Source organism: Salvelinus alpinus, chromosome 14 (genome assembly GCF_045679555.1).
Source record: "Salvelinus alpinus chromosome 14, SLU_Salpinus.1, whole genome shotgun sequence".
In the NCBI taxonomy this organism is placed as follows: Eukaryota; Metazoa; Chordata; class Actinopteri; order Salmoniformes; family Salmonidae; genus Salvelinus; species Salvelinus alpinus.
In genome coordinates, this window is record NC_092099.1 from 31,698,153 (window position 1) to 31,724,083 (window position 25,931).

At 43.4% G+C, this 25,931-nt stretch overlaps 3 protein-coding genes across 10 annotated transcripts; 2 read left to right on the forward strand and 1 right to left on the reverse strand.

The window, feature by feature from the left end:
• The first annotated feature begins 1,692 nt into the window (after nucleotides 1-1,692).
• Nucleotides 1,693-6,825, forward strand: LOC139538780 (potassium/sodium hyperpolarization-activated cyclic nucleotide-gated channel 1-like). 3 transcript variants are annotated; one of them, XM_071341206.1, is made up of 10 exons: nucleotides 1,694-1,985; nucleotides 2,234-2,420; nucleotides 3,127-3,231; nucleotides 3,349-3,492; nucleotides 3,696-3,857; nucleotides 3,943-4,036; nucleotides 4,198-4,325; nucleotides 4,491-4,637; nucleotides 5,712-5,949; nucleotides 6,260-6,825. In XM_071341206.1, the coding sequence occupies exons 1-10, from the start codon at nucleotides 1,801-1,803 to the stop codon at nucleotides 6,433-6,435; spliced, it is 1,566 nt and encodes a 521-aa protein (XP_071197307.1). In that variant the 5' UTR covers nucleotides 1,694-1,800; the 3' UTR covers nucleotides 6,436-6,825. The 3 variants fall into 3 exon arrangements, with proteins under 3 accessions (XP_071197308.1, XP_071197307.1, XP_071197309.1); XM_071341207.1 differs by lacking the exon at nucleotides 3,127-3,231 and having other exon boundaries at nucleotides 1,693-1,985; XM_071341208.1 differs by lacking the exons at nucleotides 2,234-2,420; nucleotides 3,127-3,231 and having other exon boundaries at nucleotides 1,798-1,985.
• On the reverse strand, nucleotides 6,720-10,100 carry LOC139538781 (uncharacterized). Its single transcript, XM_071341209.1, has 3 exons — nucleotides 10,013-10,100; nucleotides 9,354-9,867; nucleotides 6,720-7,646 (listed from the first exon to the last, which is right to left on the reverse strand). Exons 2-3 carry the CDS (start codon nucleotides 9,798-9,800, stop codon nucleotides 6,933-6,935), a joined length of 1,161 nt encoding a protein of 386 aa, XP_071197310.1. The 5' UTR covers nucleotides 9,801-9,867; nucleotides 10,013-10,100; the 3' UTR covers nucleotides 6,720-6,932.
• A 434-nt stretch (nucleotides 10,101-10,534) lies between these two features.
• On the forward strand, nucleotides 10,535-25,650 carry LOC139538782 (uncharacterized). Of its 6 annotated transcripts, none has more exons than XM_071341211.1 (6): nucleotides 10,535-10,911; nucleotides 11,241-11,565; nucleotides 11,690-14,326; nucleotides 20,787-22,366; nucleotides 22,551-22,639; nucleotides 22,762-25,650. In XM_071341211.1, exons 4-6 carry the CDS (start codon nucleotides 22,328-22,330, stop codon nucleotides 23,159-23,161), a joined length of 528 nt encoding a protein of 175 aa, XP_071197312.1. In that variant the 5' UTR covers nucleotides 10,535-10,911; nucleotides 11,241-11,565; nucleotides 11,690-14,326; nucleotides 20,787-22,327; the 3' UTR covers nucleotides 23,162-25,650. The 6 variants fall into 6 exon arrangements, 3 of the variants coding, with proteins under 3 accessions (XP_071197312.1, XP_071197313.1, XP_071197314.1); XM_071341212.1 differs by having other exon boundaries at nucleotides 11,690-12,469; nucleotides 21,673-22,366; XM_071341213.1 differs by lacking the exon at nucleotides 11,690-14,326 and having other exon boundaries at nucleotides 10,593-10,911; nucleotides 11,241-11,328; nucleotides 21,673-22,366.
• Nucleotides 25,651-25,931: the final 281 nt, after the last annotated feature.

Below are 25,931 nucleotides of genomic sequence, written 5' to 3' on the forward strand. Positions count from 1 at the left end.
GCAAGACAGATCACTCTGGAGTCAGATGTGTAATTTAGCCTATTAAACACAAAAACTGTTTCAAGTAAGAATTAGGCAGGTCTGATGCCAAAAAAGGAAATCTTGCCTACTTTACCCATATTTTCTGTTCTTTAAAAAAAATAAGTAATGTATAGTTCCAATAGTTAGCTACACCACTACATGGTGTACACTACCAATAATTACATTTTGTTCAACTACCACCAAGCTACAGCAAAATGTAATTAAATTACTAGTTGAACTGCATGTAGTTCTTTACCCCATTACTGTATGCTATATACATTTTTATTTATAGGTGTCTAATGCCAATGTTGAGGCACACCTGTTAAAAAATGCATTCCAGGTGACTACCTCATGAAGCTGGTTGAGAGAATGCCAAGAGTGTGGAAAGCTGTCATCAACGCAAAGGATGGCTACTTTGAAGAATCTCAAATATAAAATGTACTTTGATTTGTTTAACACTTTTTTGTTTACGACATGATTCCTGTCACTTATGCCTGGAGCCGGCACTGTATATGGCAATAAAGTTCCCTTGTGTGTAACTCGATTCCCTCATTCCCATCTTACTGGAGGAGGTGCTGGTGGGTAACAGATCAGACCAAAAGGAGAGTCGTTATTTTTCATATTCAATGGTCAACTGTTACAATTACTAAACTTCTCATCCTGTGCCCTCCTAGTTGTCTAGTTCAGATGATGATAATTGTGATATTCAAAACCAGCTATTGTATTTAGTATTAATGTGATCCAGACTCTTCTTTTGATTGGGCTTGATTCATGCTTGCATGGTGGAGATACTCAATAGTTTATCAGCTGGGAGGGAGGGAGAGAGAGACATATTTCCCTCAGATTGTCACGGTTGTCGTAAGAACGGGACCAAGGCGCAGCGGATATTGAGTTCCACATATTTTTTCCAAAGTGAAACTTAAGCAAAAAAAAAAAAAACGAATAAATCAAATAAACGAACAACGGACCGTGATTACGTAGTGCACATGCACAAACACAAAATAATATCCCACAAACACAGGTGGGAAAAATAGCTACTTAAATATGATCCCCAATTAGAGACAACGATTACCAGCTGCCTCTAATTGGGAATCATACAAAACACCAACATAGAAAAAATAAACTAGAACACAACATAGAAATAATAAACTAGAATACCCCCTAGTCACGCCCTGACCTACTACAACATAGAGACACAATGGCTCTCTATGGTCAGGGCATGACACATATTACACAGACCCACAAAGAATTCGAAAACAAATCCAATGTTTATGAACTCCCATAGCTATTGAGTGAAATACCACAGTGTGCAATCACAGCAGCAAGATGTGTGACCTGTTGCCACAAGAAAAGGGCAACCACTGAAGAACAAACACCATTGTAAATACAACCAATATTTATTTATTTTCCCTTTTTGTACTTTAACTATTTGTACATCATTACAACACTGCATATAGACATAATATGACATTTGAAATAACTGTATTATTTTGGAACTTTTGTAAGTGTAATGTTTACTGTAAAAAAATATTTAACTTTTGTTTATCTATTTCACTTGCTTTGGCAATATAAACATATGTTTCCCATGGAGGGAGGGAGGGAGGGGTCTGGCATCCACTCTCCTCCCACTACACCACCTCAATAAGCCACGGCCACAGGAGCTGTGATGGAAAATTACCCTGTGACCAAAAAGACAGAGTTAGACGTGACTCTTCAGCAGCCCAGGGAAGGATGGCCAGCGCGGTCGGCTGAACAGAGGAACTGTGTGCTCCTTCTGGGATGGAGAACTCCCAAGCCCCTGTCGGCAGACGCACAGCCAGCACCTGTGGTTGGAGAGGTGTCTTTCTGCCTCAGCTGAACAGGCAATCTCTATCTGTGTACGGTAGCGAGATAGCTGTGGAGAAGGAATGTATACGCCAGCTGCAGAGTGGAGTCTGGGTCATCCACCCATTCAGCCCCATAAGGTATTCTTCTCTAACTACTGTTTGTGGTGCCTTGGCATTTTGTCTGTCCTAGAACAACAAGTTAGACCTTGGGTATGTCTTGGCATTTTGTTTGCCTGTCAAAGCACAACACAGCAAAGTTTGCAAAGACAGCAAAGAGCTTAGGTATATGCCAAAGAAAACACTAAAGGGTGTTTCTAACAGTGTTTCTAAGAACTGCGTGTCTGCATGTCTTTAATATGCAAACCCTTTGTTATTGTGTCTTGTAGGAGTTACTACATCATGTGTATGGTTGCCATCACATTCCTGAATTTGATTGGGATCCCCATGGAGATAGCTTTCTTAGACGGGTACAGTGGAGTGGGCTGGGAAGGTTTCAATGTCTTCTCAGACACTTTGTTTCTGATGGATGTGGCTCTGAATTTTCGAATGGGTATCATCTCTGAGGACAGTGAGGTAACGTGGCTCTGACTTTACTGTATTTTCAGACCAGTCCCAATCTGTGATAGTTTTATAATCCCCTTCCACGAGCATGCAATCCCAATTTGCCCTATCTGTATTAGTTTCAATACACAGAAGGGGCCAGATTAACTGAACCCCTGGCGCATGTGCTAAGCCTGCAGCTGTTATTTGCAAGAGGGAATTTTCCAAATTTGGAAGATAAAGATTCTGAGAAGTAGATTAATTTACAGATAACTATTTATAGATTAGGTTTCCTTTTATCTTAAATTCTCTCAAGAAAATAACAGGCACAAACTTTACTTAGGACCAAGATGCTTAGTAGGAGTGCACCGATGATGAAACATAATGAAACATGGCTGTTGATCATTGTTATTTGATAAAAAGGAAATGGGCAAATAAGGGGGCTGAACAAGAACCAGTTAGTGCATTATGCTGTTTCAGTTTCAGGCCAAGTTGGTTTAAAATATTAATGTGAAAGTTTGGCCAATTGACGACCCTGTCAAGTTTATATTAATGCACTTCTCTATTAATAGCTTCTGATGTACATTCTGGATGGCATCACTGTCTCCTTTCATTTTGGCCAGAATCCCAAAACATTTAGCTTCCGTTGAATGGTTGAATGATTAATTTGTCTGAAGCATGCTGCCAATCATTAATATCAATCACCTGAACATCTACTATCTGTTATTCAATTCCACAGGTGGCTATCCTGGATATCAAAAAGATCAGTGTGATTTACCTAAAGAGTTGGTTCATACCAGATGTGATTGCAGCATTCCCAATTGGCTACATATTATTAATTGCGGTAATGATAAATTACTCCAACTGTTCCAGCATCACGCTGTTATACAGTAGTTCCAGTCTAATGTAAGATCATGGAATTAAAATATGTATTTGTATTTGTGTATTTTTATTGTCCCAGGAGTTACAATCCCACAGTGACACCTCCACCTCAGGTTCCAAAGCCAGTAGAATGGTCCGGATTCTCATGTTTGTCCGAATCATCAGCCTCGTCAGGCTCCTCAGAGTCTCCAGGCTTGTCCGCTTCTTCAATGAAGTTGAGAAGGTAAGTTCTGATATGTATGCTGCACATCCCCACAAAGTCAAACCTTGTACTACAAATACATTTGGCCAAGAAGCAATACAAACATGTACAGGGGTAGTGCTTTTGATTGGCATACACATACACATCTAGATTATCTTTGCAGTCCAAGCAATATTTTTAGTGGCATCATGTTTAATAATTTTCCTTTGTTTCTTTCTCGATAGGTCTCAAATGCCAACTTGGAGTATGTTCAGCTGTTCTTCCGCATACTGTCTTTGTTTATGATGATGTTCCTGCTGTGCCACTGGAACGGCTGTATCCAGTACTTTGTCCCGATGCTGGAGGAGTTCCCATCAGACTGCTGGGTCAGACGAGAGAAACTGATGGTAAGCCCCACATCTACTGAAATGTAGGTCTCAGCTGCATTGAAAGGGTTAATTCACCCTATATAAACAATGTGGTATTTTCCAGAATGCCACGGTTGGTGAGAAGTATTCCTTTGGAGTGTTTCGGGCTCTCTCTCATATGATTCAAATATCCTATGGCTCCACAGAGTCACCAACAAGTAAGGACTGTTCATAATCTGATGATATTCTGTTCTCACAATAGATTGTCTTTCATACGTACTCATATATTAGACTGATGCTACTCCAAGACTGGAGTGTGTGGAGTTTAATAGCCAAGTATTACACTGTATTTGTGTGTACTGGGTTTTCTGCTCCCTAGATGAGGTGGAGCTGTGGGTGGTCATGACCAGTATGCTGTCTGGGGCTCTAATGTACACTGTACTGGTGGCCAACGCTGCTGCCATAATAACCAACGTAGACCAAGCAGCAAAGGCCTACAAGAACAAGGTATTCTAAGTGTAATGGAGATTTAATGCCTGTGCTTTAGCTCATAAAGCTAACACAGATGACTCAGGTTCAAACTTGATCACATAAGAAAGGAACTCTATTGATATGTCACTTTTAACTGTAATGGCATGTCATTCAAAGGCCATAATGTCTGATAATCTACAGATGAATCATCTAGACGACTACATGACTTTCTTGAAGCTTCCTAATGATCTTCGGCTTCGCATCAACAAGTACTACGGGGCCCGCTATGGGGGGAGATGGTTTGACGAGAAGAACTTTCTAATTTCAGTCTCCTCAGCTTTGAGAGAGGTACTTCAGTCATATTCTATTCTATTTTATACAACTTCTCTGTATTCACTGTGTCTTTAGGTCCCACTTTACATTAGGCAGTCCTTATATAATAATGTACAAATGTAAAAAAAAATATATACACTGAACAAAAATATAAACGCAACACGTAAAGTGTTGGTCCCATGTTTCATGAGCTGAAATAAAAGTCTCGGAAATGTTCCATATGCACCAAAAACGTATTTCTCACAAATTTTGTACACAGATTTGTTTACATCTCAATGTTGTGAATAGAGTGCCCCATGGTGGTGGTGGGGTTATGGTATGGGCAAGCATAAGCTACGGACAATGAACACAATTGCATTTTATCAATGGCAATTTGAATGCATCCTGAGGCCCATTGTCATGCCATTCATCCGCCACCATCACTTCATGTTTCAGCATGATAATGCACAGCCCCATATCGCAAGGATCTGTACACAATTCCTGGAAGCTAAAACATTTCCCAGTTCTTCCATGGTCTGCATACTCACCAGACATGTCAACCATTCAGCATGTTTGAGATGCTCTAGATTGCCGCGTACCACGGTGTGTTCCAGTTTCCACCATTATCCAGAAACTTCACGCAGCCATTGAAGAGGAGTAGGACAGCATTCCACAGGCCACAATCAACAGCATGATCAACTCTATGCAAAAGATATGTGTCGCGCTGCATGAGGCAAATGGTGGTCACACCAGATACGGACTGGTTTTCTGAACCACGTCCCTACCTTTTTTTAAGGTATCTGTGATCAACTGATGCATATCTGTATTCCCATTGAAATCCATTGATTAGGGCCTAATTTATTTATTTCAATTGACTGATTACCTTATATGAACTGTAACTTAGTAAAATCTTGATACATGTTGCGTTTATATTTTTGTTCTGTGAAAGTATAAGTACGTAACTACATGAAGTACATAACTACATTCTACTTACCTGTGATTTCCTTAGGTTATTACAGCTGTGTTTAATAGTGGAATCATCTGTCTGTCTAGTTGTGCAACTTTATTATGAAACAATCTGAAGAAAAGCTTTGTGTGTGTGTTATACAGGAGATTCTGACGGTGATGTGTTCGAGCCTGCTGAACAACGTACCCATGTTCCAGAACCGAGATGTCAACTTCCTGAACACCGTCCTCCTCCAGTTTCAGCACGAGGTCTTCCAGGAGGATGATGTCATCTTCCACCAGAACGCACCCGGCGACCGCATGTTCTTCATCGAGCACGGCCAGGTCCTGGTGGAAACAGACTCCTTCCCGCAGGAGCTGGCTGACGGCGACTACTTTGGAGGTCAGGCTCACATTCGAGTAGCTCATTTCAGCATCAGTCATTCATTTGTTCAGACTATCATTCTATTCAGGCCATCACACAAGAGATTGGGTAATCTTGAAATTCTGATAGTCAAACCTCATCCTTCATCCATTTCTTACATAATTGAAAAAGACCCAACCCCCAACACAAGTTATTCTTATTCTCCTGTTCTATATGGTTGTGCTGATTACATCCCTGGGACTATGCAGGATATGACAACGAACAGTGGGCATATCTGATATGCATTTTAATAAATGCATATTGTGTTCTGTGCCTTACTGGTTTACAGAGACCTGCCTCATGACCAAAGGAAAGCGCTTGGCCACGGTGCGAGCTCTGACCACGTGCCAACTCTTCTCCCTGTCCTCAGACCGCTTCCAGAGGGTTCTACAGAGCTTCCCTGACATAAGGAGGGACATGGAAAAGTTTGCACAACAGGACAAGGAAGATGTGATACATCTCTAGTGCAGTGCGCCCATTTATGTGACCACTTATGTATAGTGTAGCTCAGACTTGGTACTGTGTAGACTGGTCTAAAATTGTATTATACTTTATGTATAAAGATTTTATGAATATTTATTTGTTCAAATTTAGCAAATCCACATATACATGTTTAGCCGTGCATCATACAACCCATAGTCTGGATTACTAATAGTTATACTCTAGGTCTGGGTGGATCCCAAATGCCACACAATATTGTTGCTTTAACTGAGAGTGTATTTCAGGACAGGCAATGATTAAAATAGTTGTTTTGTTTTTCTAATCGTTTATTGTGAAGAACTGTCAGTTACATAAAACAAGGTCTATTTGGTTATGAAACAGCTGAAATAAAAAGGGAAACATAGTTTCAGTTGACTGGACATCTGGAGTTTTTTTAAAGTAGTGTATTCATTTTGTGTGCCCAGCCCCAGCAGATGCAGCAGCTGAACCTAAGCCTGCATGACTAGCCAGCCCCCTCTCTCTTATCCAAACACACACAAGGTGCCTGAGGCCAGCCTATGTTTGTACTCGTACAGGTAGTAGGAGGCTTGGGGGAAGTTACACTTCATCTCCATCTTGCCCGGCACCACATGGACGGCCACCGCTGAGCCCAGCCCCTCCTGCAGCTTCTTCAGCATGCGAGAGGCCAGGTAGCGTCGGGCCTTCCCTGGGTCCTCCTCGATGGCGGCGTACACCTCTGGAGGTGGGTTGGGGATCTTCCACTCCAGGTCCACGATCAGCTGGTGGATGTGGCTCTTGTTCAGTGATGTGGGCGTGTCACGGTAGCAGGCCACCACATGAGGGCATGGTGCCTCAGATGACACGGACAAGAAGTGGTTGGGCTGTAGTGTGTTCCCCTGGCCCTCCCCCCCATCCTCCTCCAAGGGCCCCATGGCAGGGTGCACCATGACGGCCCAGCGCAGCCAGTCGTAGTTCTTCTCCAGTGTCTTTAGGATGCCGGCTGCCGCCTCCTCGGGGGCTGAACGGCTTTGCATGGCCTCCTGCAGCTGCTGACGCACGTCCTCCTCCGCCTGCTGTAGGAAGTAGCCCGAACAGCGACCCCCAGTGGTCTTCATCTTCCTGTAGAGGGCACCCATGCGCTCAGACCAGGTCTTCATCAGCAGGGCCTGATCTCGGCCCGTAAGGAAGGCCTGGGTGAAGAGGCACAGCAGACCCGTGCCTAGAACAAAATTCACCTGCAAGAGGAAGGAAGAGAGGCTGATATAACAAAACCCAAGTTCTATGCTATGACTATGTGACTCATGTTCAGGAGATTAAATAATAGTAGTGTTGCTCCCCTTAGATAACTGGTGGTCTACTTTGCTGAACAGACTGCATCTTGAAGAATCAGCATTTGGAGAGGCATAGCAAAGAGTTATACACAGTGAGCTCCAAAAGTATTGGGACAGAGACACATTTGTGTTGCTCTCTACTCTAGCACTTTGGATTTGACATCATACACTGACTGAGGTTAAAGTGCAGACTGACAGCTTTAATTTGAGGGTATTTTTATCTATATCGGGTGAACCGTTTAGAAATTACAGCACTTTTTGTACATAGTCACCCCATTTTAGGGGACCGAAGATATTGGGACAAATTCACTTGTGTATTAACTTTTCACTACTTTAAGTGTTTGATCCCATATTCAGAGACCGCAATGACCACTTCAAGCTTGTGACTCTCAATTTGTTGGACGCATTTGCAGTTTGATTTGATTGTGTTTCAGATTATTTTGTGCCCAATAGAAATTAACGGTAAATAATGTTTTGTGTCACTTTTATTGTAAAGAAGATTACAATGTTTCTAAACACTTGTACATTAATGTGGATGCTACCATGATTACAGATAATTCTGAATGAATTTGTGACTACTGTTGAGTGAGAAAGTTAGACGCACACATCATCATGTCCCAAGACCTTTCACCATTACAATAAAAGGGGAGGTTACACTGGGGGGCAGGGGGATATGATATTTTTGTGTCTAACTTTCTCACTCATCAATATTCACGATAATGTATATGATTGAAAAAATCTGCTTCAGCAGCAGGGGCTGGGACAATCCTTCAAGATCACACAGTGCCCAAAATAGCTTGTATTTAATCAGTCTCATACATCATACATTCTGCTGCAATGTTTGTGACTGATAAGTTATCCAAGGTTAACATAACAGATGTGTTTGTATTTCTCGCAAGGTGAAATAAGGTTGTCTCTCCACATACATTTTCTGCTCACTAGCAGAGGAATACATTTTTCAGTGTGACGTACCAAGTGTTGGAAAAGATAGGGGTGAACTTTGTATATGCAACTGCATTACAATTATCACTATCTATTTTGAATAAACACACAACCAATAACTTTGACTAATTTAGTGTAAAATGTTTAGGGGTAAAATCATTTGGCTGAGTGCCAGATCTGGAAGTAGGCTACACTCTTAGAAAAAAAGGTGCCATCTAGAACCTAAAAGGGTTCTTTGGCTGTCCCCATAGGATAACCCTTTAAATAACCCTTTTTGGTTCCAGGTAGAACTCTTCAGTTCCACGTTGAACCCTTTACACAGAGGGTTCCACATGGAACCCAAAATAGTCCTACCTGGAACCAAAAAAGCGTTCTACCCTGAACCAAAAAGGGTTATCCTATGGGGACAGCCGAAGAACCCTTTTGGAACCCTTTTTTCTAAGAGTGTAGAAAAGCATTAGCTTCATGTCTATATACAAACTTTTTTAGTCTGACAGTCAGATAAGGCATGGTGCCCAGGCAAGCAATTTTGTTCTTTGAACTTCATGGGTAATTTTGGTAAACCAAAGAATGTGATTTGTTAGAGAAATTTAGAATGTAACATGATGACCTCTGTTGCCTGTTGGGCATTGTGTGTTGATGGCTGACCACTCCCTGACCCCCACTGACCTTGACACAGAACTCCCTCATCTCCCAGCGTTTGGGCTTGCGGCTCTGGACCAGCTCTTCCAGCAGGGTCGGCTGGTCTGTCAGGATCGACACCCCCATCAGCCGGCTGTGGAGTGCCGTCAGCTGCCTCTCCAGCCGGTGCTCCTGAACATACTGGAGAAACACCTCTGTCTCCCGTTTGGTGAACTCAGACTGGGCCCTGACGACCGCGCCCAGCTGGTAATAGACCACGGCCAGATCATCCTCCAGCCGATGGACCTCCTGGTCGGTCAGCAGGCCCGGCCCTGCAGCAGCCAGCTCCTGGTCTATGTAGTCCAGGTTCTTCCTGGCCAGGTCTGTCTCTTCAGCTGAGGCACTGCCACCCAGGTAGGTACAGATGCCCTCCACCAGGGTCCTCATGGTCTGCATGTAGCCCACCGGCTCCAGCACCTTGCCAAACATTGCCATCGCTACAACTAAATGGTTTTATTTACTAAATATCTGTTAAGTGTGAAATAGCCGGCTGATTCTGGTGCTGAGGAATCAAGAGAAATAGATCTCATTATAGGCCAATACGCCAGTGTAGTCAATACAGAAAGCCAATATCTACCAACCATAATCTTCTGTAAATACTTATGCTATTCAGATTAACATGTAAACTTGCGTATACCATTACTCACCAGTCAGAATGTTTCTTCGTCAGGTCTGTGGTGACCTTCACTGTTTCCTCAGTATTTATACACTCTCCAGCATAATCAGCGATCTGATAAGGTTCCTCCACCTCCTAGCTCTATTAATCGTCCTCATGCTAAAGAGGGTTATAAGTAAAGGAAGTGAGTTTATTGCAAATGAATAGATGGATAGACATTTTTTCATGAATGTTACAAATGTTCATATTGAAGTGTGTTATGAACTCTTGCCTTTAAAGTTTTTCTTCATGATGATATTGTCAGTCCACCACAGAATTCTTAAAAAATTATCTTGCTAATTTCTAATTTTTCACTGTCTTTTTACTGTTGTTTTTATTTCTTTACTTATTGTTCACCTAATACAATTTTGCACTGTTGGTTAGAGCCTGTAACTAAGCATTTCACTGTAATGTCTACACCTGTTGTATTCGGCGCACGTGACAAATAAACTTTGATTTGATTTGATTCTGTAACTAAATGTATTTAATCGTGAAGCCGGTAGGTGGCAGTTTTGCATTTAGCTCGAGATGCATTCTCTTCTTCGGTGGTGAAAGTCCTGAATAGTAAATACTTAAACTAGTTCCGGAAGTGGCGCCAAATTCCCGTGCCAACTTGTATGAATGTAAACAGCCAGCGAAAGTTGTTTAAATTGCAGTTCAAGATAACCATACTACATTTAGAAACACATCTGCTAACAAATTGACTCGTAGGCAATTTTTTCGCTGCGAAACCTAGCCGTGAAGATAGAAACTGCCGGTCTTTAGCAGGCACACCAGAACTACGACGAAGAATGTATGAAACAGACTTCCACCAAAAATACAGTAGCTATATAATGACGAGATTGGTCTCCGATAAGCAGGCGGTCTGCCAAAAGACCTTTGAAACTAGATGTAAGTTAATTTATATGAATGTTCCACTGGTTAGAGGTGAGGCCAAATGTAGGATCAGAACCATTTTGATAGGTGTATGGCAGAAGAAGAGTCAGTCCACCTCTACCGTATTGTCACTTTGTTGTGTAACGTTCTGTAAAACTGTTTAAGATCATAGCACTGAGGGTGCAGTGCGAGTTCTGCATGAGCTGCACTCAGAGGTCAGCGGCCTCAATGTAACCCTCAATGTGGCACCTGATGATCTGCTTGTAGTTAATAATAACTATGTGATTCATTGGTATACATATTTAGAGAATGATTTACATACCTGGCTTGTTGTGCATGCCCAGGGCCAGGTGAAGAAGCAGCTGATGCGCCAACAGGCAGTGGCAGGTAGCCTAGTGGTTAGAGCGTTGGTCGAATCCCCGAACTGACAAGGTAAAAATGTGTTGTTTTGCCCCTGAACAAGGCAGTTGGCACTGTTCCTAGGCCGTCATTGAAAATAAGAATTTGTTCTTAACTGACTTAGTTAAAAAAAAAAAAAAAAAAAGGAGAATGAGGTGATGAGCTTCATAAAGATGTGTATGGTGCTGAACCAGAGGACCACAGAGGATATACAGAGACACTATGAAAAATATGTCTACAAAGCACCTAAGAACACACAGAAACAGACAGGTAAAAAAGTATCTATTTAACACTTCACTTAGTCCAAACTATTCAGTATTTGGTTAACTTTATATCTAAAATGTTCCCCTCCTGAACGCCGCTGGTTTATCTGGAGATTTTGTCTCTCGCTCAGAGCCGAACCGCCAGGAGGCAGAAGCTTCAGAGAAAGAGGATGACACCTAGGGAGTAGAGGAGGACCAAGAGGCAGGAAAGGAGGGACACCTCCCCTCAGTGACCCCTTTGAAGATACCTCCTCCGCCCTCCATTGACCCCATGCGCATCTCCCAGCTCTCTTAACTTTGACCTGTCGGAAATCCACCTGAAGAGGGTACATTAGAACTTGACACTGATTTGTAGCAGTGTTTTCCAGCGCTGAGGCCCCCACGCCCATGATGACCCTCCCTCCGGCCTCTCTGGTCCTGGCCATGCCCAAAACACCAAGATGGCAGCCAATCAGTCAGTCTGATCCTTGAGATCAGAGTTAAGAGTTATGTTATAATGACCCTGAACCTGTTTACAGAAGCAAACTTTTGATGTGAATGTGGATGCTGTATATAACTTATTTTGAGATCTCAGTCTTTATTTCACAAAATTTTCTTGTACAAAGAATTTTGACTGAGAAGGCTGCATTGAGAAAGCCTCGGGCCTCTCGTAAACTGTAGACTACACTTTTTTGGAGTTGGAGCGGGCCGAGTCAGGAACGTTTGTATGCTCGCAAGGCCTGCTACGGAGAAGCGGTTGCCAGATTGGAAAACCGGATGGTGCCGTGGGAAAATCTGTCGTTCTACACAACGTCTACTGATCGTTGTACACCTGTGCTGAAAGACCTGTAAAAACCAGCATTATGTATCTGTTACTGTGCCTGCTCTTTACTCAATGCCATCCTGGATTAATTAGACTGAATGATCAATGGGTGAGTGAATTATCTTCGCCTTATGCCCAACAATTTGCTAACACCAGGAACTTGATCTCTCTCTGCAATTGCACCACTCTCAAACACAAGTGGACCTACACTTGATGGCATACTTCCAAATCTCAAAAAATGGACAATGGTGCTGGTTCCACCAAGTCCTCACGCATTGGACAACTGAGATATATTGTTATGCTTTTATTATTGATCTCTTGTAGTGTGGGACCAAACCCTGGGCCGGTATATACCATGCAATCTCTACCGGCTCCCTAGGATTTTAAAAAGAGAGCAGGTTTTGGCCTCTTGCATGTTAATGTCAGAAGTCTATTTCCAAAAATAGACATGATTTAGAATATGGGCCAATACGACAAATGCAGACAATGGTTTTATCAGAAACTTGGCTATGGAAATCTGTGTCATAACTCGATTTCTATTGATGGGTACACAATTTTTAGATCGGATGAGTAGAGGAGGAGGGGTCGCAATTTGTCAAATCCAAGTTTAACACCTGAAATTCTCTCGATGACCAAAGCCAAACATTTTGAATTGCTTGCGGTTAAAGTGAACGTACAGTTAAAGTCGGAAGTTTACATACACCTTAACCAAATACATTTAAACTCCATTTTTTTTTACAATTCCTGACATTTAATCCTAGTACAAATTCCCTGTCTTAGGTCAGTTAGGATCAACACTTTATTTTAAGAATGTGAAATGTCAGAATAATAGTAGAGATAATGATTTATTTCAGCTTTTATTTCTTTCATCACATTCCCAGTGGGTCAGAAGTTTACATACACTCAATTCGTTTTTGGTAGCATTGCCTTTAAATTGTTTTAACTTGGGTCAAATGTTTCAGGTAGCCTTCCACAAGCTTCCCACAATAAGTTGGGTGAATTTTGGCCCATTCCTCCTGACAGAGCTGGTGTAACTGAGTCAGGTTTGTAGACCTCCTTGCTCGCACACGCTTTTTCAGTTCTGCCCACAACTGTTCTATAGGATTGAGGTCAGGGCTTTGTGATGGCCACTCCAATACCTTGACTTTGTTGTCCTTAGGCCATTTTGCCACAATTTTGGAAGTATTGCTTGGGGTCATTGTCCATTTGGAAGACCCATTTGCGACCAAGCTTTAACTTCCTGACTGATGTCTTGAGATGTTGCTTCAATATATCCACATAATTTTCCGCCCTTATGATGCCATCTATTTTGTGAAGTGCACCAGTCCCTCCTGCAGCAAAGCACCCCCACAACATGATGCTGCCACCCCCGTGCTTCACAGTTGGGATGGTGTTTTTCGGCTTGCAAGCCTCCCCCTTTTTCCTCCAAACATAACGATGGTCACTATAGCCAAACAGTTCTATTTTTGTTTCATCAGACCAGAGGACATTTCTCCAAAAAGTACGATCTTTGTCCCCATGTGCAGTTGCAAAGCGTAGTCTGGCTTTTTTATGGCGGTTTAGAAGCAGTGGCTTCTTCCTTGCTGAGCAGCCTAAAAGGTTATGTCGATATAGGACTCATTTTACTGTGGATATAGATACTTTTGTACCTGTTTCCTCCAGCATCTTCACAAGGTCCTTTGCTGTTGTTCTGGGACTGATTTGCACTTTTCGCACCAAAGTACGTTCATCTCTAGGAGACAGAACGCATCTCCTTCCTGAGCGGTATGACGGCTGCGTGGTCCCATGGTGTTTATACTTGCGTACTATTGTTTGTACAGATGAACGTGGTACCTTTAGGCGTTTGGAAATTGCTCCCAAGGATGAACCAGACTTGTGGAGGTCTCCAATTATTTTCTGAGGTCTTGGTTGATTTCTTTTGATTTTCCCATGATGTCAAGCAAAGAGGAACTGAGTTTGAAGGTAGGCTTTGTGCTGCCATCCTGTTAGAAGGTAACAGATTATTTTATTACAATAGTTAAAATGGATTTTCATTGTGTTCCATGATGTTATTTGCCCCCTAGTGGAGCTTTCTGGTACTTAGAGTGTACACAAACAGGAAGTAGAGAATTCGTTCTGCACGCTTAGAAGCAGCTAAAAACAACGCTACGGTGCAGGTCTTTCAGTGTAGTTATTTCTTGTCACGCTTCAGCCTTGGAAAATATTTGTTTGTAAGTTCGATTCAAGCATTTAGCTAATGATGATAATCTTGTTATTGATAGAGTTTCTTACATATCAATGTTGGTTGGTTGCATTTACTCACAAATTGCAATGCCTTTCATGTATGATGTTAGCTGTATTACTTTGCTCGTGCGTCATGCAAACGAATTGTAAAATATACAATACTGTATTTTTGTTACTGTTTCTAGTGTAATATGCCTTGTTATTCTACATAGATGGTTGTACATTATTAGAGTAATGAAAGGAGTTAGTCAATTACCATATGAGAAAGCAATTAGCTATATGGTTTGGCATCATGCCAGATGCATGGTACCGTAGCACGTGCTTTGTATTCATGCAACTTCAAATGTATAATGTACAGCTACAGTATGTTGGTGTGAATTGAATACTAAAGTATATTCTTTTCTGTGTTTTGCAGTTTTACAACATAAACGTTTACAATATATTCATTCAAGAAAAGTTACGCCTTGGGAGTTTTATTGAAGACTTAGTTGTTAGCTATCTGTCTAGTTTTGCATGGGAACGCAACTCAAGGGCAGAATAGTAAAAAAACATCATCACGGCGGGCTCAAGCTCAAGAATAACCACACACGGTGGTTTTGTTTCTACATTCATCAGCCAACAAAGCCTCTGTTCCTATGGAAGACCAGCAGTCTACGGTACAACAACCAGAGCCAAGAGTTCGACAGAGAGAGATGGAGGAGCCTCTTCAGCACATTGGGACCAAGTCTCAATCTACAAGATCAAGGTCATCAAAACAGTCAAGCAGATCCTCAACGGCGAGTTCTGCAGCCATCAAAGCACGCGCCAAGGCAGACGCAGCGCGTGCACAAGTCTCCTATGCTGAGAAGGAAGCTTCTGTGATGAAACAAAAGGCAGAAATAGAGGCCAGCTTGTTGAAGCAAAAAGCTGACCTCGAGGCAAGTTTATATGTTCTCCAAGTTGAGAGAACAGCTGCTGCTGCGTTGGCTGAAGCTGCAGCCTTTGAAGAAGCTGTAGGATCAGAACGCAGAGAACTTCACAAAGAACTAGACACAGGGACACAGCCCTTAAGTCCAGTCCAGCGTACCTGTGAGTATGTGCAACAACATGCTAGGCCCTACTTTGCTGAACTTCCATTTGAAGTGGAGAAACAAGAGCTTAGTGTTGACCCAGCTACATACTATAATCCAGAAAGTAGCAAACAACAGAACATGAGCAGAGACTCTCCGTTCAAAAGAAATGAACAGCAGCATGGTGTAAATGGAAAACAAGCCCACTTCCAGTCACACACACAAAGCGTCCCTGAGTCACAAGTGGCACCAGACCTCATCAAGTACCTCCTACGCCGTGAGATGGTGAGTTCCGGACTCCTGAACTTTGATGATCGCCCTGAAAATTATTGGGCATGGAAAGCATCCTTTCTCAATGCGACCAGAGACTTGAATTTATCAGCCAGGGAAGAGTTAGATCTAATTACCAAGTGGCTAGGGGCAGAGTCGTCTGAGCAAGCAAACAGAATTAGATCTGTCCATATTTTCAACGCATCAGCAGGGCTTAACATGGTCTGGCAACGACTAGAAGAGTGCTATGGTACACCTGAAGTGATCGAGAATGCACTGTTGAAGAAAATTGATGATTTTCCAAAACTGGCTAACAAAGACAATCACAAACTAAGAGAACTAGGTGACATTCTTCTCGAACTGGAGTGTGCTAAAGTAGAAGGGTACCTTCCAGGCCTCGCTTATCTGGACACATCTCGGGGGGTAAACCCTATAGTAGAGAAACTTCCATTCAGTTTACAAGAAAAATGGATTGCACAGGGATCCAAATACAAGGAGGACTATCGGGTAGCATTCCCACCATTCTCGTTCTTCTCGAGATTCATCAGGAACCAGGCGAAAACTAGAAACGACCCCAGTTTCACCCTCTACACCTCAACTAACCAGGTGTCTATGAAAAGTGAGAAACCTGCCAGGTACAGCAGCAAGACACCTGTGACTGTATACAAAACCGATGTGTCATCTGAGCCCTCAGACCACCAAACCAAACCCAGTAAGACAAAGATTGAAAACCCTGACCATCACTGCCCGATACATAACAAACCTCATCCTCTTAAAAAGTGTCGTGGGTTTAGGTACAAAACTCTAGATGAGCGCAAATCATATCTCAAAGAGAATGGAATTTGTTTCCGATGTTGTGGGTCAACTCAGCACAGAGCTAAAGACTGTAAGGTGTCAATCAAGTGCTCAGAGTGCGACAGCGACAGACATCTTGCTGCTCTGCATCCAGGTCCAGCCCCTTCAAATACAGACACTGCTACAGCAGAGAAAGAGCATGGCGGGGAGCAAGGTGACGATGCTCTTCTATCTGTCACCTCAAAGTGTACGGAGATCTGTGGTGAGGCAGTTAATCCAAGATCATGTTCAAAAATATGCCTAGTTAAAGCTTATCCGGCTGGGAAAAGAGAGAAAGCTGTCAAAATGTATGTAGTGCTTGATGAACAGAGTAACAAATCTCTGGCCAAGACAGAGTTTTTCAATCTCTTCAACATCAATGACAACTCTGCTCCATACACCATGAAGACCTGTTCTGGGGTAACAGAGACTTCAGGCAGGAGAGCCGTCAACTTCATGGTGGAGTCTATAGACGGACACATGCAGCTATCTCTCCCTACTCTGATAGAGTGTGATATGATGCCAGACGATAGGACGGAGATTCCCTCCCCCGACATTGCGTATCATCATCCCCATCTGCAACCAGTTATGGACAAAATTCCAGCTGTGGACCCAGACGCTCCCATCCTCCTGCTCTTAGGACGAGACATCTTAAGGGTACACAAGGTACGAGAGCAAATCAATGGGCCCCACGACACTCCTTATGCACAGCGACTCGACCTCGGGTGGGTCATCGTGGGTGAGGTCTGTCTGGGAACGGCTCACCGACCAGCCAATGTTAACGTGTTCAGGACAAACATACTTCAGAATGGTCGCACATCCTATCTGAGCCCTTGCCCTGACATCATCCAGGTAAAAGAGAACTACAACAGTGTAGCTCAGAAACACATCTCTCCCTCTACAATGCACTCGAGAGATCCAAACACAACTGTGAACACAGACAACCTGGGATGTTCCGTGTTCGACAAAACACAAGACGATGATAAACCAGCACCATCAGTGGAGGACAAAGCCTTTTTGGACATTATGGACAAACAGGTTTTCCAGGATGATGGAAACAACTGGGTGGCTCCACTACCTTTTCGCCCCACTCGACGTCGCCTTCCTAATAACAGGGAGCAGGCCATAAACCGTCTCACATCACTTCGCAGGACTTTAGACAAAAAGCCTGACATGAAGCGTCATTTTATTGACTTCATGCAAAAGATGCTGGATAACGACCAAGCCGAACCTTCACCGCCACTAGAGGGAGACAAAGAATGTTGGTATCTACCCATATTTGGTGTTTACCATCCACAAAAGCCTGAACAAATAAGAGTAGTATTTGACTCCAGTGCTAAGTGTCAAGGCGTGTCACTTAACGATGTTCTGCTCAGTGGTCCAGACTTAAACAACACACTCTTGGGTGTCCTAATGCGCTTCCGCAAGGATTGCATTGCACTAACAGCAGATGTGCAACAAATGTTTTACTGTTTTGGTGTACGTGAGGATCACAGAGATTACTTAAGGTTTCTCTGGTATGAAGACAACAATCCAGATAGAAACATAACTGAGTACAGGATGAAAGTCCATGTATTTGGGAACAGCCCTTCACCAGCCGTAGCCATCTACTGCATGAGACGAGCAGCGCTACAGGGTGAGAAGGAACATGGATCAGAACCCAAGCAATATGTAGTGAGGAACTTCTACGTCGATGATGGGCTGACATCAGTAGCTACAACAGAAGAAGCTATCAACATTCTAAGAAAAACACAAGCAATGTTGGCGGAGTCCAACATGAAACTACACAAGATTGCATCCAATAGCAAAACAGTTATGGAAGCCTTCCCTATGGAGGACCGTGCAAAAGACTTAAAAGATCTGGACCTAGGAGTGGATCCTCTCCCCTTTCAACGGAGTCTGGGACTTTCCTGGAACCTGGAAACAGACAGCTTCTCATTCCAGGTGTCCCACAATGAGAAGCCTTTTACGAGGAGAGGCATCCTGTCCACAGTGAATAGTCTTTATGACCCCCTTGGGTTCGTGGCTCCAATAACAATGCAAGGTAAAGCCTTAATCAGAGAACTCTCTTCTGATCAGAGTGAGTGGGATGCCCCTCTTCCCCCAGAAAAAGAAGAGAAATGGAAAATGTGGAAGGATTCTTTGATGGAGTTGGAACATATGTATATTCAGCGGACCTACATCCCAGTCTCCTTGTCTACCACTCAAAGAAGAGAGCTACACATCTTCTCGGATGCCTCTACAGTAGCCATAGGAGCGGTAGCCTACCTGAGAGTTATTGACTCGGAAGGTCAATGCCATGTTGGATTTGTCATGGGGAAATCAAAATTGGCCCCTCGTCCGGCCCACACTATCCCACGCCTAGAACTGTGTGCGGCTTTGCTAGCTGTTGAGATGTATGAACTGATCAGAGACGAAATTGACATTGATGTAAATGTGGCCAAGTTCTACACAGACAGTAAGATAGTTCTCGGTTACATCCGCAATGTCACCAAAAGATTCTATGTTGCCAATAGGGTAACTCGCATCAGGAAGTCTACCCATCCAGATCAGTGGTGTTATGTAAACACTGACAGCAATCCAGCAGACCATGCAACCAGGCCTATACTTGCTGCGCTCTTAAAGTACACCAGTTGGTTCTCAGGTCCACCTTTCCTGACCCAAACAAACTCAAGTGAGCCTGAGAACATAAATTTTGACCTTGTAGAGCCTCACGCAGACGCAGAGATTCGACCAGACGTCACTGTCTTCGCCTCTAAGGTTTCTGGAGCTCAACTCGGCTCTCATCGCTTTGAGAGGTTCTCAAGCTGGAAAGCTCTCAATCGAGCCACAGCACGACTCATTCATGTTGCCAGATCCTTCCATGAAGGTGCGGACAACACCAGCTGCAGAGGCTGGCATGACTGTAATAAACCATGCGGTACAAGTGAGTTGTCACAAGCCAAAACAGCAATCATTCACTGTGTGCAACATGAAGCCTTCAGAGAAGAATTCAAATGCCTTGAAAAAGGAAAAGAGTTCCCAAAACAAAGTACACTCAAAAAACCTTTCCCAGTACTGACAAAAAGGTTAGGAAAGTAGAACTAAACATTGTCAAGCAAGGAGCTGCTAAGGTGTTTCTGAGACCAATCTCAGAGATTGTTGTTCTTCTTTCTGAAGCATCCTAGAGACAAAAGATAATAATAGAAAGGACATTATTTGTTTCTTGATATGTTTTATTTCATAGTGGCACAATTTCATTATACCAGGCGGGGAGTGTGCTGCCATCCTGTTAGAAGGTAACAGATTATTTTATTACAATAGTTAAAATGGATTTTCATTGTGTTCCATGATGTTATTTGCCCCCTAGTGGAGCTTTCTGGTACTTAGAGTGTACACAAACAGGAAGTAGAGAATTCGTTCTGCACGCTTAGAAGCAGCTAAAAACAACGCTACGGTGCAGGTCTTTCAGTGTAGTTATTTCTTGTCACGCTTCAGCCTTGGAAAATATTTGTTTGTAAGTTCGATTCAAGCATTTAGCTAATGATGATAATCTTGTTATTGATAGAGTTTCTTACATATCAATGTTGGTTGGTTGCATTTACTCACAAATTGCAATGCCTTTCATGTATGATGTTAGCTGTATTACTTTGCTCGTGCGTCATGCAAACGAATTGTAAAATATACAATACTGTATTTTTGTTACTGTTTCTAGTGTAATATGCCTTGTTATTCTACATAGATGGTTGTACATTATTAGAGTAATGAAAGGAGTTAGTCAATTACCATATGAGAAAGCAATTAGCTATATGGTTTGGCATCATGCCAGATGCATGGTACCGTAGCACGTGCTTTGTATTCATGCAACTTCAAATGTATAATGTACAGCTACAGTATGTTGGTGTGAATTGAATACTAAAGTATATTCTTTTCTGTGTTTTGCAGTTTTACAACATAAACGTTTACAATATATTCATTCAAGAAAAGTTACGCCTTGGGAGTTTTATTGAAGACTTAGTTGTTAGCTATCTGTCTAGTTTTGCATGGGAACGCAACTCAAGGGCAGAATAGGCTTTGAAATACATATACAGGTACACCTCCAATTGATTCAAATGATGTCAATCAGCCTATCAGAAGCTTCTATAGCCATGACATAATTTTCTGGAATTTTTCAAGCTGTTTAAAGGCACAGTCAACTTAGTGTATGTAAACTTCTGACCCACTGGAATTGTGATACAGTGAATGATAAGTGAAATAATCTGTCTGTAAACAATTGTTGGAAAAATGACTTGTCATGCGCAAAGTAGATGTCCTAACCGACTTTCCAAAACTATAGTTTGTTAACAAGAAATTTGTGGAGTGGTTGAAAAACGAGTTTTAATGACTCCAACCTAAGTGTATGTAAACTTTCGACTTCAACTGTATATATGGACTACCACATCACTGTAGTCGGATGCTACAGACCGCCCTCGGCTTCGGGAGACGCACTAAACTCTGTCCTACAGAAGCTAAATGACTCTGAATTCATTATTTTATGAGATTTGAACTGAACCATGCTTACATCTGTATCGGACTCTTTTACAGAACTGTGTGACTCTCGCACAATTAATTAATGCTCCTACAAGACCGAATCCCAGAGCACCTAAAAAATTAACACTATTGGCCATTCTAACGAATAGCCCTCACAAATACACATCGACTGGGATATTCTGTAATGATGTGAGTGATCGCTGTGCAAAAGCTTGTGTTAGAAATAGAAAAATTACCAACGCCAAACCCTGTTATATTTTTAAAATACATTTTAGACAGTTTGATGAGCAAGCGTTCTTACATGATCTGCACCATAGTATTGATAGAGTAAGTCTGATTCCCGATGTTGACACTGCCTGGGACAATTTTTATGTGACATTTTTGTCCGTTTGTGATAAGCATGTGAATACATTTTATTTCACCCCAGGTCTGAAGATCAAAGTCTGTCCACGTCCCCTTTTCTGCAGGGAGAGAGTGACCCAAGCCACACTGAGGTCCCAGTATTTGAGATCCCGTACATCAACAGGCTCCTTAGCACCAGAAAGATGTGTATTACTGTCAGTCTGTCAACATGTCTGTTTATGTATTTATGGAGGCATGGACCATAGACAAAACTACAAATTGCACTCAAATATAGTGAGTAACTGTCATGTTGCAGGGTGAGACACACACAGGCAGATGAAGAACAAGATCACTTGGAACTTCCAACCTCCAATAGAGGTGCCAATCAAGCCTGGTTATATAATGTGCCAGAGATCTCGATCATTGGATGTACAGTGGAAAAAATCTACACCAGAGATGCCAAGCCTAGAGTCCTTTCTGGGCAACTCTTTGCCCTTTGTAAGCTGAAACTGCTATAAAGTCACTTGAGTGCTTACTTATAGTAATAGTTACGTTTGAGTATCTATTTTGCCTCGCTGTCTCTTCTCTCCCTGACTGTAGAGGGGTGGTGGTGGAGCCCGTGGGGAGCAGAGCATGGGGCAGTAAAGCCCCCTCAGTCCTGGAGCCGGATGGTTCCACCCAGGCATTCAACCTGGGTACCCTGCGGGTGAGGGGATTACCCCGAGCCATTCACTCCCGAGATGCCGGACCTAAGCTCTGTCACACAGGACCTTTTTAAGGTGAGTGCACTGGAGACTTGTGGAAGTCAGTGTAGAGTAGACGATGTGGGAACTGCCTTTCCTGTGCACAGATAGGGGTGAAAGGGCTTCAGTGTCTGTACTACCAAGTGGGCTTTTAGAGAGATGTGATTTTACCTTCTGTGCTGACTGGTTCTGATGATGGGTTGTGTCTTTCATCTCACAGCTCATTTCCCAGAGCAAGAAACTCCCCACAGCAGTAGTTCAGCCACACTACATACCTTCAATCCTCCACACAGCAACAGGGAAGAACAGGTAAACTCAAGAAAGTAGAATAGGTTTATTAATAACATATCCTAAAAAGAGTTACACCATTACCAATTCCAATAGATTTATTTACTAGTCAAACCTCTGCTCTCTTTTTGTCATTCCTCCAGGGCCCAAAGTCTTCCCTCCAGGGCGGTGTCTGGCTATGGTGTCAGTCTTCTCTCAGGGCTGTGTCAGGCCATGGTGTCAGAAAGTCTTCCCTCCAGGGCGGTGTCTGGCCATGGTGACAAGAAGTATTCCAAGTTACGTGAGACAGATTCCTCTGTCCAGTCTCAACCAGGCCATTCAGAAGATCAACAGTGCCACAGAAATGTATTTTGGGACTCTGTTGCCTCAGGTGATAATGCAGGCCCTGCAGGGTTTCTGATGGAGGAGCTGAAGAGGATCACGGGGGTGGGCACCAAAGCCCCCATGTTCTTCCTGTGTCTGACTGAGCTGAAGAGGCTGGAGCATGTGCAGGGAGTAGGTACCAGCGCCATGTATAAAATCCTGTCACAGGCGCATACCTGATCAGAATTACAATGACATTCCCTACCATAAACCTCCCAAATGACTCGACACTACTGAGTGAGGTCCCATTTACTGACCATCCTTTGAGTAGGCCTTGACTTTTTGTTGTTACATTACAGCCTTATTATAAAATTGATTAAATTATTTGTTTTCCTCATCAACACACAATACCCCACAATGACAAAGCGAAAACAGGTTAAAATAAAAAACTGAAATACCTTCTTTACATAAATATTCAGAACCTTTACTCAGTACTTTGTTGAAGCACCTTTGGCAGCGATTACAGCCTTGAGTCTTCTTGGATATGACGCTACAAGCTTGGCACACCTGTATTTGGGGAGTTTATTTTATTCTCTGTAGATCCTCTCAAGCTCTGTCAGGTTGGATATGGAGCGTCACCGCACAGCTATTTTCAGGTCTCCAGAGAAGTCCGGGCTCTGGCTGGGCCACTAAAAGACATTCAGAGGCTTGTCCCAAAGCCACTCGTGCGTTGTCTTGGCTGTGTGCTTAGGGTCGTTGTCCTGTTGGAAGGTGAACCTTCGCCCCAGTCTGAGAACCTGCCCCAGAGTGCTCAGGACTTCATCAAGGATCTCTCTGCTCCATTCATCTTTCCCTCAATACTGACTAGTCTCCCAGTCCCTGCTGCTGAAGAACACCCCCATAGCATGATGCTGCCACCACCATGCTTCACCGTAGGGATGGTGCCAGGTTTCCTCCAGACGTGACACTTGGCATTCAGGCCAAAGAGTTCAATCTTGGTTTCATCAGACCAGAAAATCTTGTTTATAATAGTCTGAGTCCTTCAGGTGCCAAAAGTCCAAGCTGGCCATCATGTGCCTTTTACTGAGGAGTGTCTTCCATCTGGCCACTACCATAAAGGCCTGATTGGCGGAGTGCTGTAGCGATGTTGGTCCTTCTGGAAGGTTCTCCCATCTCCACAGATGAATTCTGGAGCTCTGTCAGCATTACCATCAGGTTCTTGGTCACCTCCCTGACCAAGGCCCTTCTCCCCCAATGGCTCAGTTTGGCTGGGCGGCCAGCTCTAGGGAGAGTCTTGGTGGTTCCAAACTTCCATTTAAGAATGATGGAGGCCACTGTGTTCTTGGGGACCTTCAATGCTGCAAAGGTTTTTGGTAACTCTCCCCAGATCTGGCAACTTTCATAAATTACGTACATTACCACCACCGACCTATTTCGTCTTTCAGTCACCCACGTGGGTATAACCAATGAGGAGATGGCACGTGGGTACCTGCTTCTATAAACCAATGAGGAGATAGGAGAGGCAGGACTTCAGAACTAGAACTGACTTCTATTTTAGCCCTTGGCAACGCAGACGCTCGTTCGCACGCACGAGCAGTGGGTGCAATAATTGAATAATATAGATTTCTAAATGTATTTTGCAACGCTCATGCACGTGACCCGAGCGGTGTAGTCAGCCTGTAAGACAGCACTACAGGGAGACAGGACGTACAGCTGATCGTCCTCGCAGTGGCAGACCACGTGTAACAACACCTGCACAGGATCGGTCCAACCGAACGTCACACCTGTGGGACAGGTACAGGATGGCAACAACAACTGCCCGAGTTACACCAGGAACGCACAATCCCTCCATCAGTGCTTAGACTGCCCGCAATAGGCTGAGAGAGGCTGTACTGAGGGCTTGTAGGCCTGTTGTAAGGCAGGTCCTCACCAGACATCACCGGAAACAACGTCGCCTAAAGGCACAAACCCACCGTTGCTGGACCAGACAGGACTGGAAAAAAGTGCTCTTCACTGACGAGTCGTGGTTTTGTCTCACCAGGGGTGATGGTCGGATTCGCGTTTATCGTCGAAGGAATGAGCATTACACCGAGGCCTGCACTCTGGAGCGGGATCGATTTGGATCCGTCATGGTCTGGGGCGGTGTGTCACAGCATCATCGGACTGAGCTTGTTGTCATTGCAGGCAATCTCAACGCTGTGCGTTATAGGGAAGACATCCTCCTCCCTCATGTGATACCCTTCCTGCAGGCTCATCCTGACATGACCTTTCAGCATGACAATGCCACCAGCCATACTGCTCGTTCTGTGCGTGATTTCCTGCAAGACAGGAATGTCAGTTCTGCCATGGCCAGCGAAGAGCCCAGATCTCAATCCCATTGAGCACGTCTGGGACCTGTTGGATCGGAGGGTGAGGGCTAGGGATGTCCGGGAACTTGCAGGTGCCTTGGTGGAAAAGTGGGGTAACATCTCACAGCAAGAACTGGCAAATCTGTTGCAGTCCATGAGGAGGAGATGCACTGCAGTACTTAATGCAGCATTGTGGCCACACCAGATACTGACTGTTACTTTTGATTTTGACCCCACCTTTGTTGAGGGACACATTATTAAATTTCTGTCAGTCACATGTCTGTGGAACTTGTTCAGTTTATGTCTCAGTTGTTGAATCTTGTTATGTTCATACACATATTTACATGTTAAGTTTTCTGCAAATAAACGCAGTTGACAGTGCGAGGACGTTTCTTTTTTTGCTGAGTTTATAATTTTTAAATTATGTGGACACCCCTTCAAATTAGTGGATTTGGCTATGTCTGCCACACCCATTCCTGACAGGTGTATAAAATCGAGCACACAGACATGCAATATCCATCTCCAAACATTGGCAGTAGAATGGCTTCACTGAAGAACTCGGTGACTTTCAATGTGGTACCGTCATAGGATTCCACCTTTCCAACAAGTCAGTTCGTAAAATTTCTGCCCTGCTAGAGCTTCCCCGGTCAACTGAAAGTGCT

Excerpts from the sequence above, each read along its gene's own strand:
- LOC139538780 (XM_071341206.1), top strand. The coding sequence starts at position 1,801 with ATGGAGAACTCCCAAGCCCCTGTCGGCAGACGCACAGCCAGCACCTGT. Across the intron at positions 4,326-4,490 it reads CAAAGGCCTACAAGAACAAG|ATGAATCATCTAGACGACTA; the intron begins GTATTCTAAGTG and ends GATAATCTACAG. Across the intron at positions 5,950-6,259 it reads TGACGGCGACTACTTTGGAG|AGACCTGCCTCATGACCAAA; the intron begins GTCAGGCTCACA and ends ACTGGTTTACAG.
- LOC139538781 (XM_071341209.1), bottom strand. The coding sequence starts at position 9,800 with ATGGCAATGTTTGGCAAGGTGCTGGAGCCGGTGGGCTACATGCAGACC. Across the intron at positions 7,647-9,353 it reads TGAGGGAGTTCTGTGTCAAG|GTGAATTTTGTTCTAGGCAC; the intron begins GTCAGTGGGGGT and ends TTCCTCTTGCAG.
- LOC139538782 (XM_071341211.1), top strand. The coding sequence starts at position 22,328 with ATGCCGGACCTAAGCTCTGTCACACAGGACCTTTTTAAG. Across the intron at positions 22,367-22,550 it reads TCACACAGGACCTTTTTAAG|CTCATTTCCCAGAGCAAGAA; the intron begins GTGAGTGCACTG and ends TTCATCTCACAG. Across the intron at positions 22,640-22,761 it reads ACAGCAACAGGGAAGAACAG|GGCCCAAAGTCTTCCCTCCA; the intron begins GTAAACTCAAGA and ends TCATTCCTCCAG.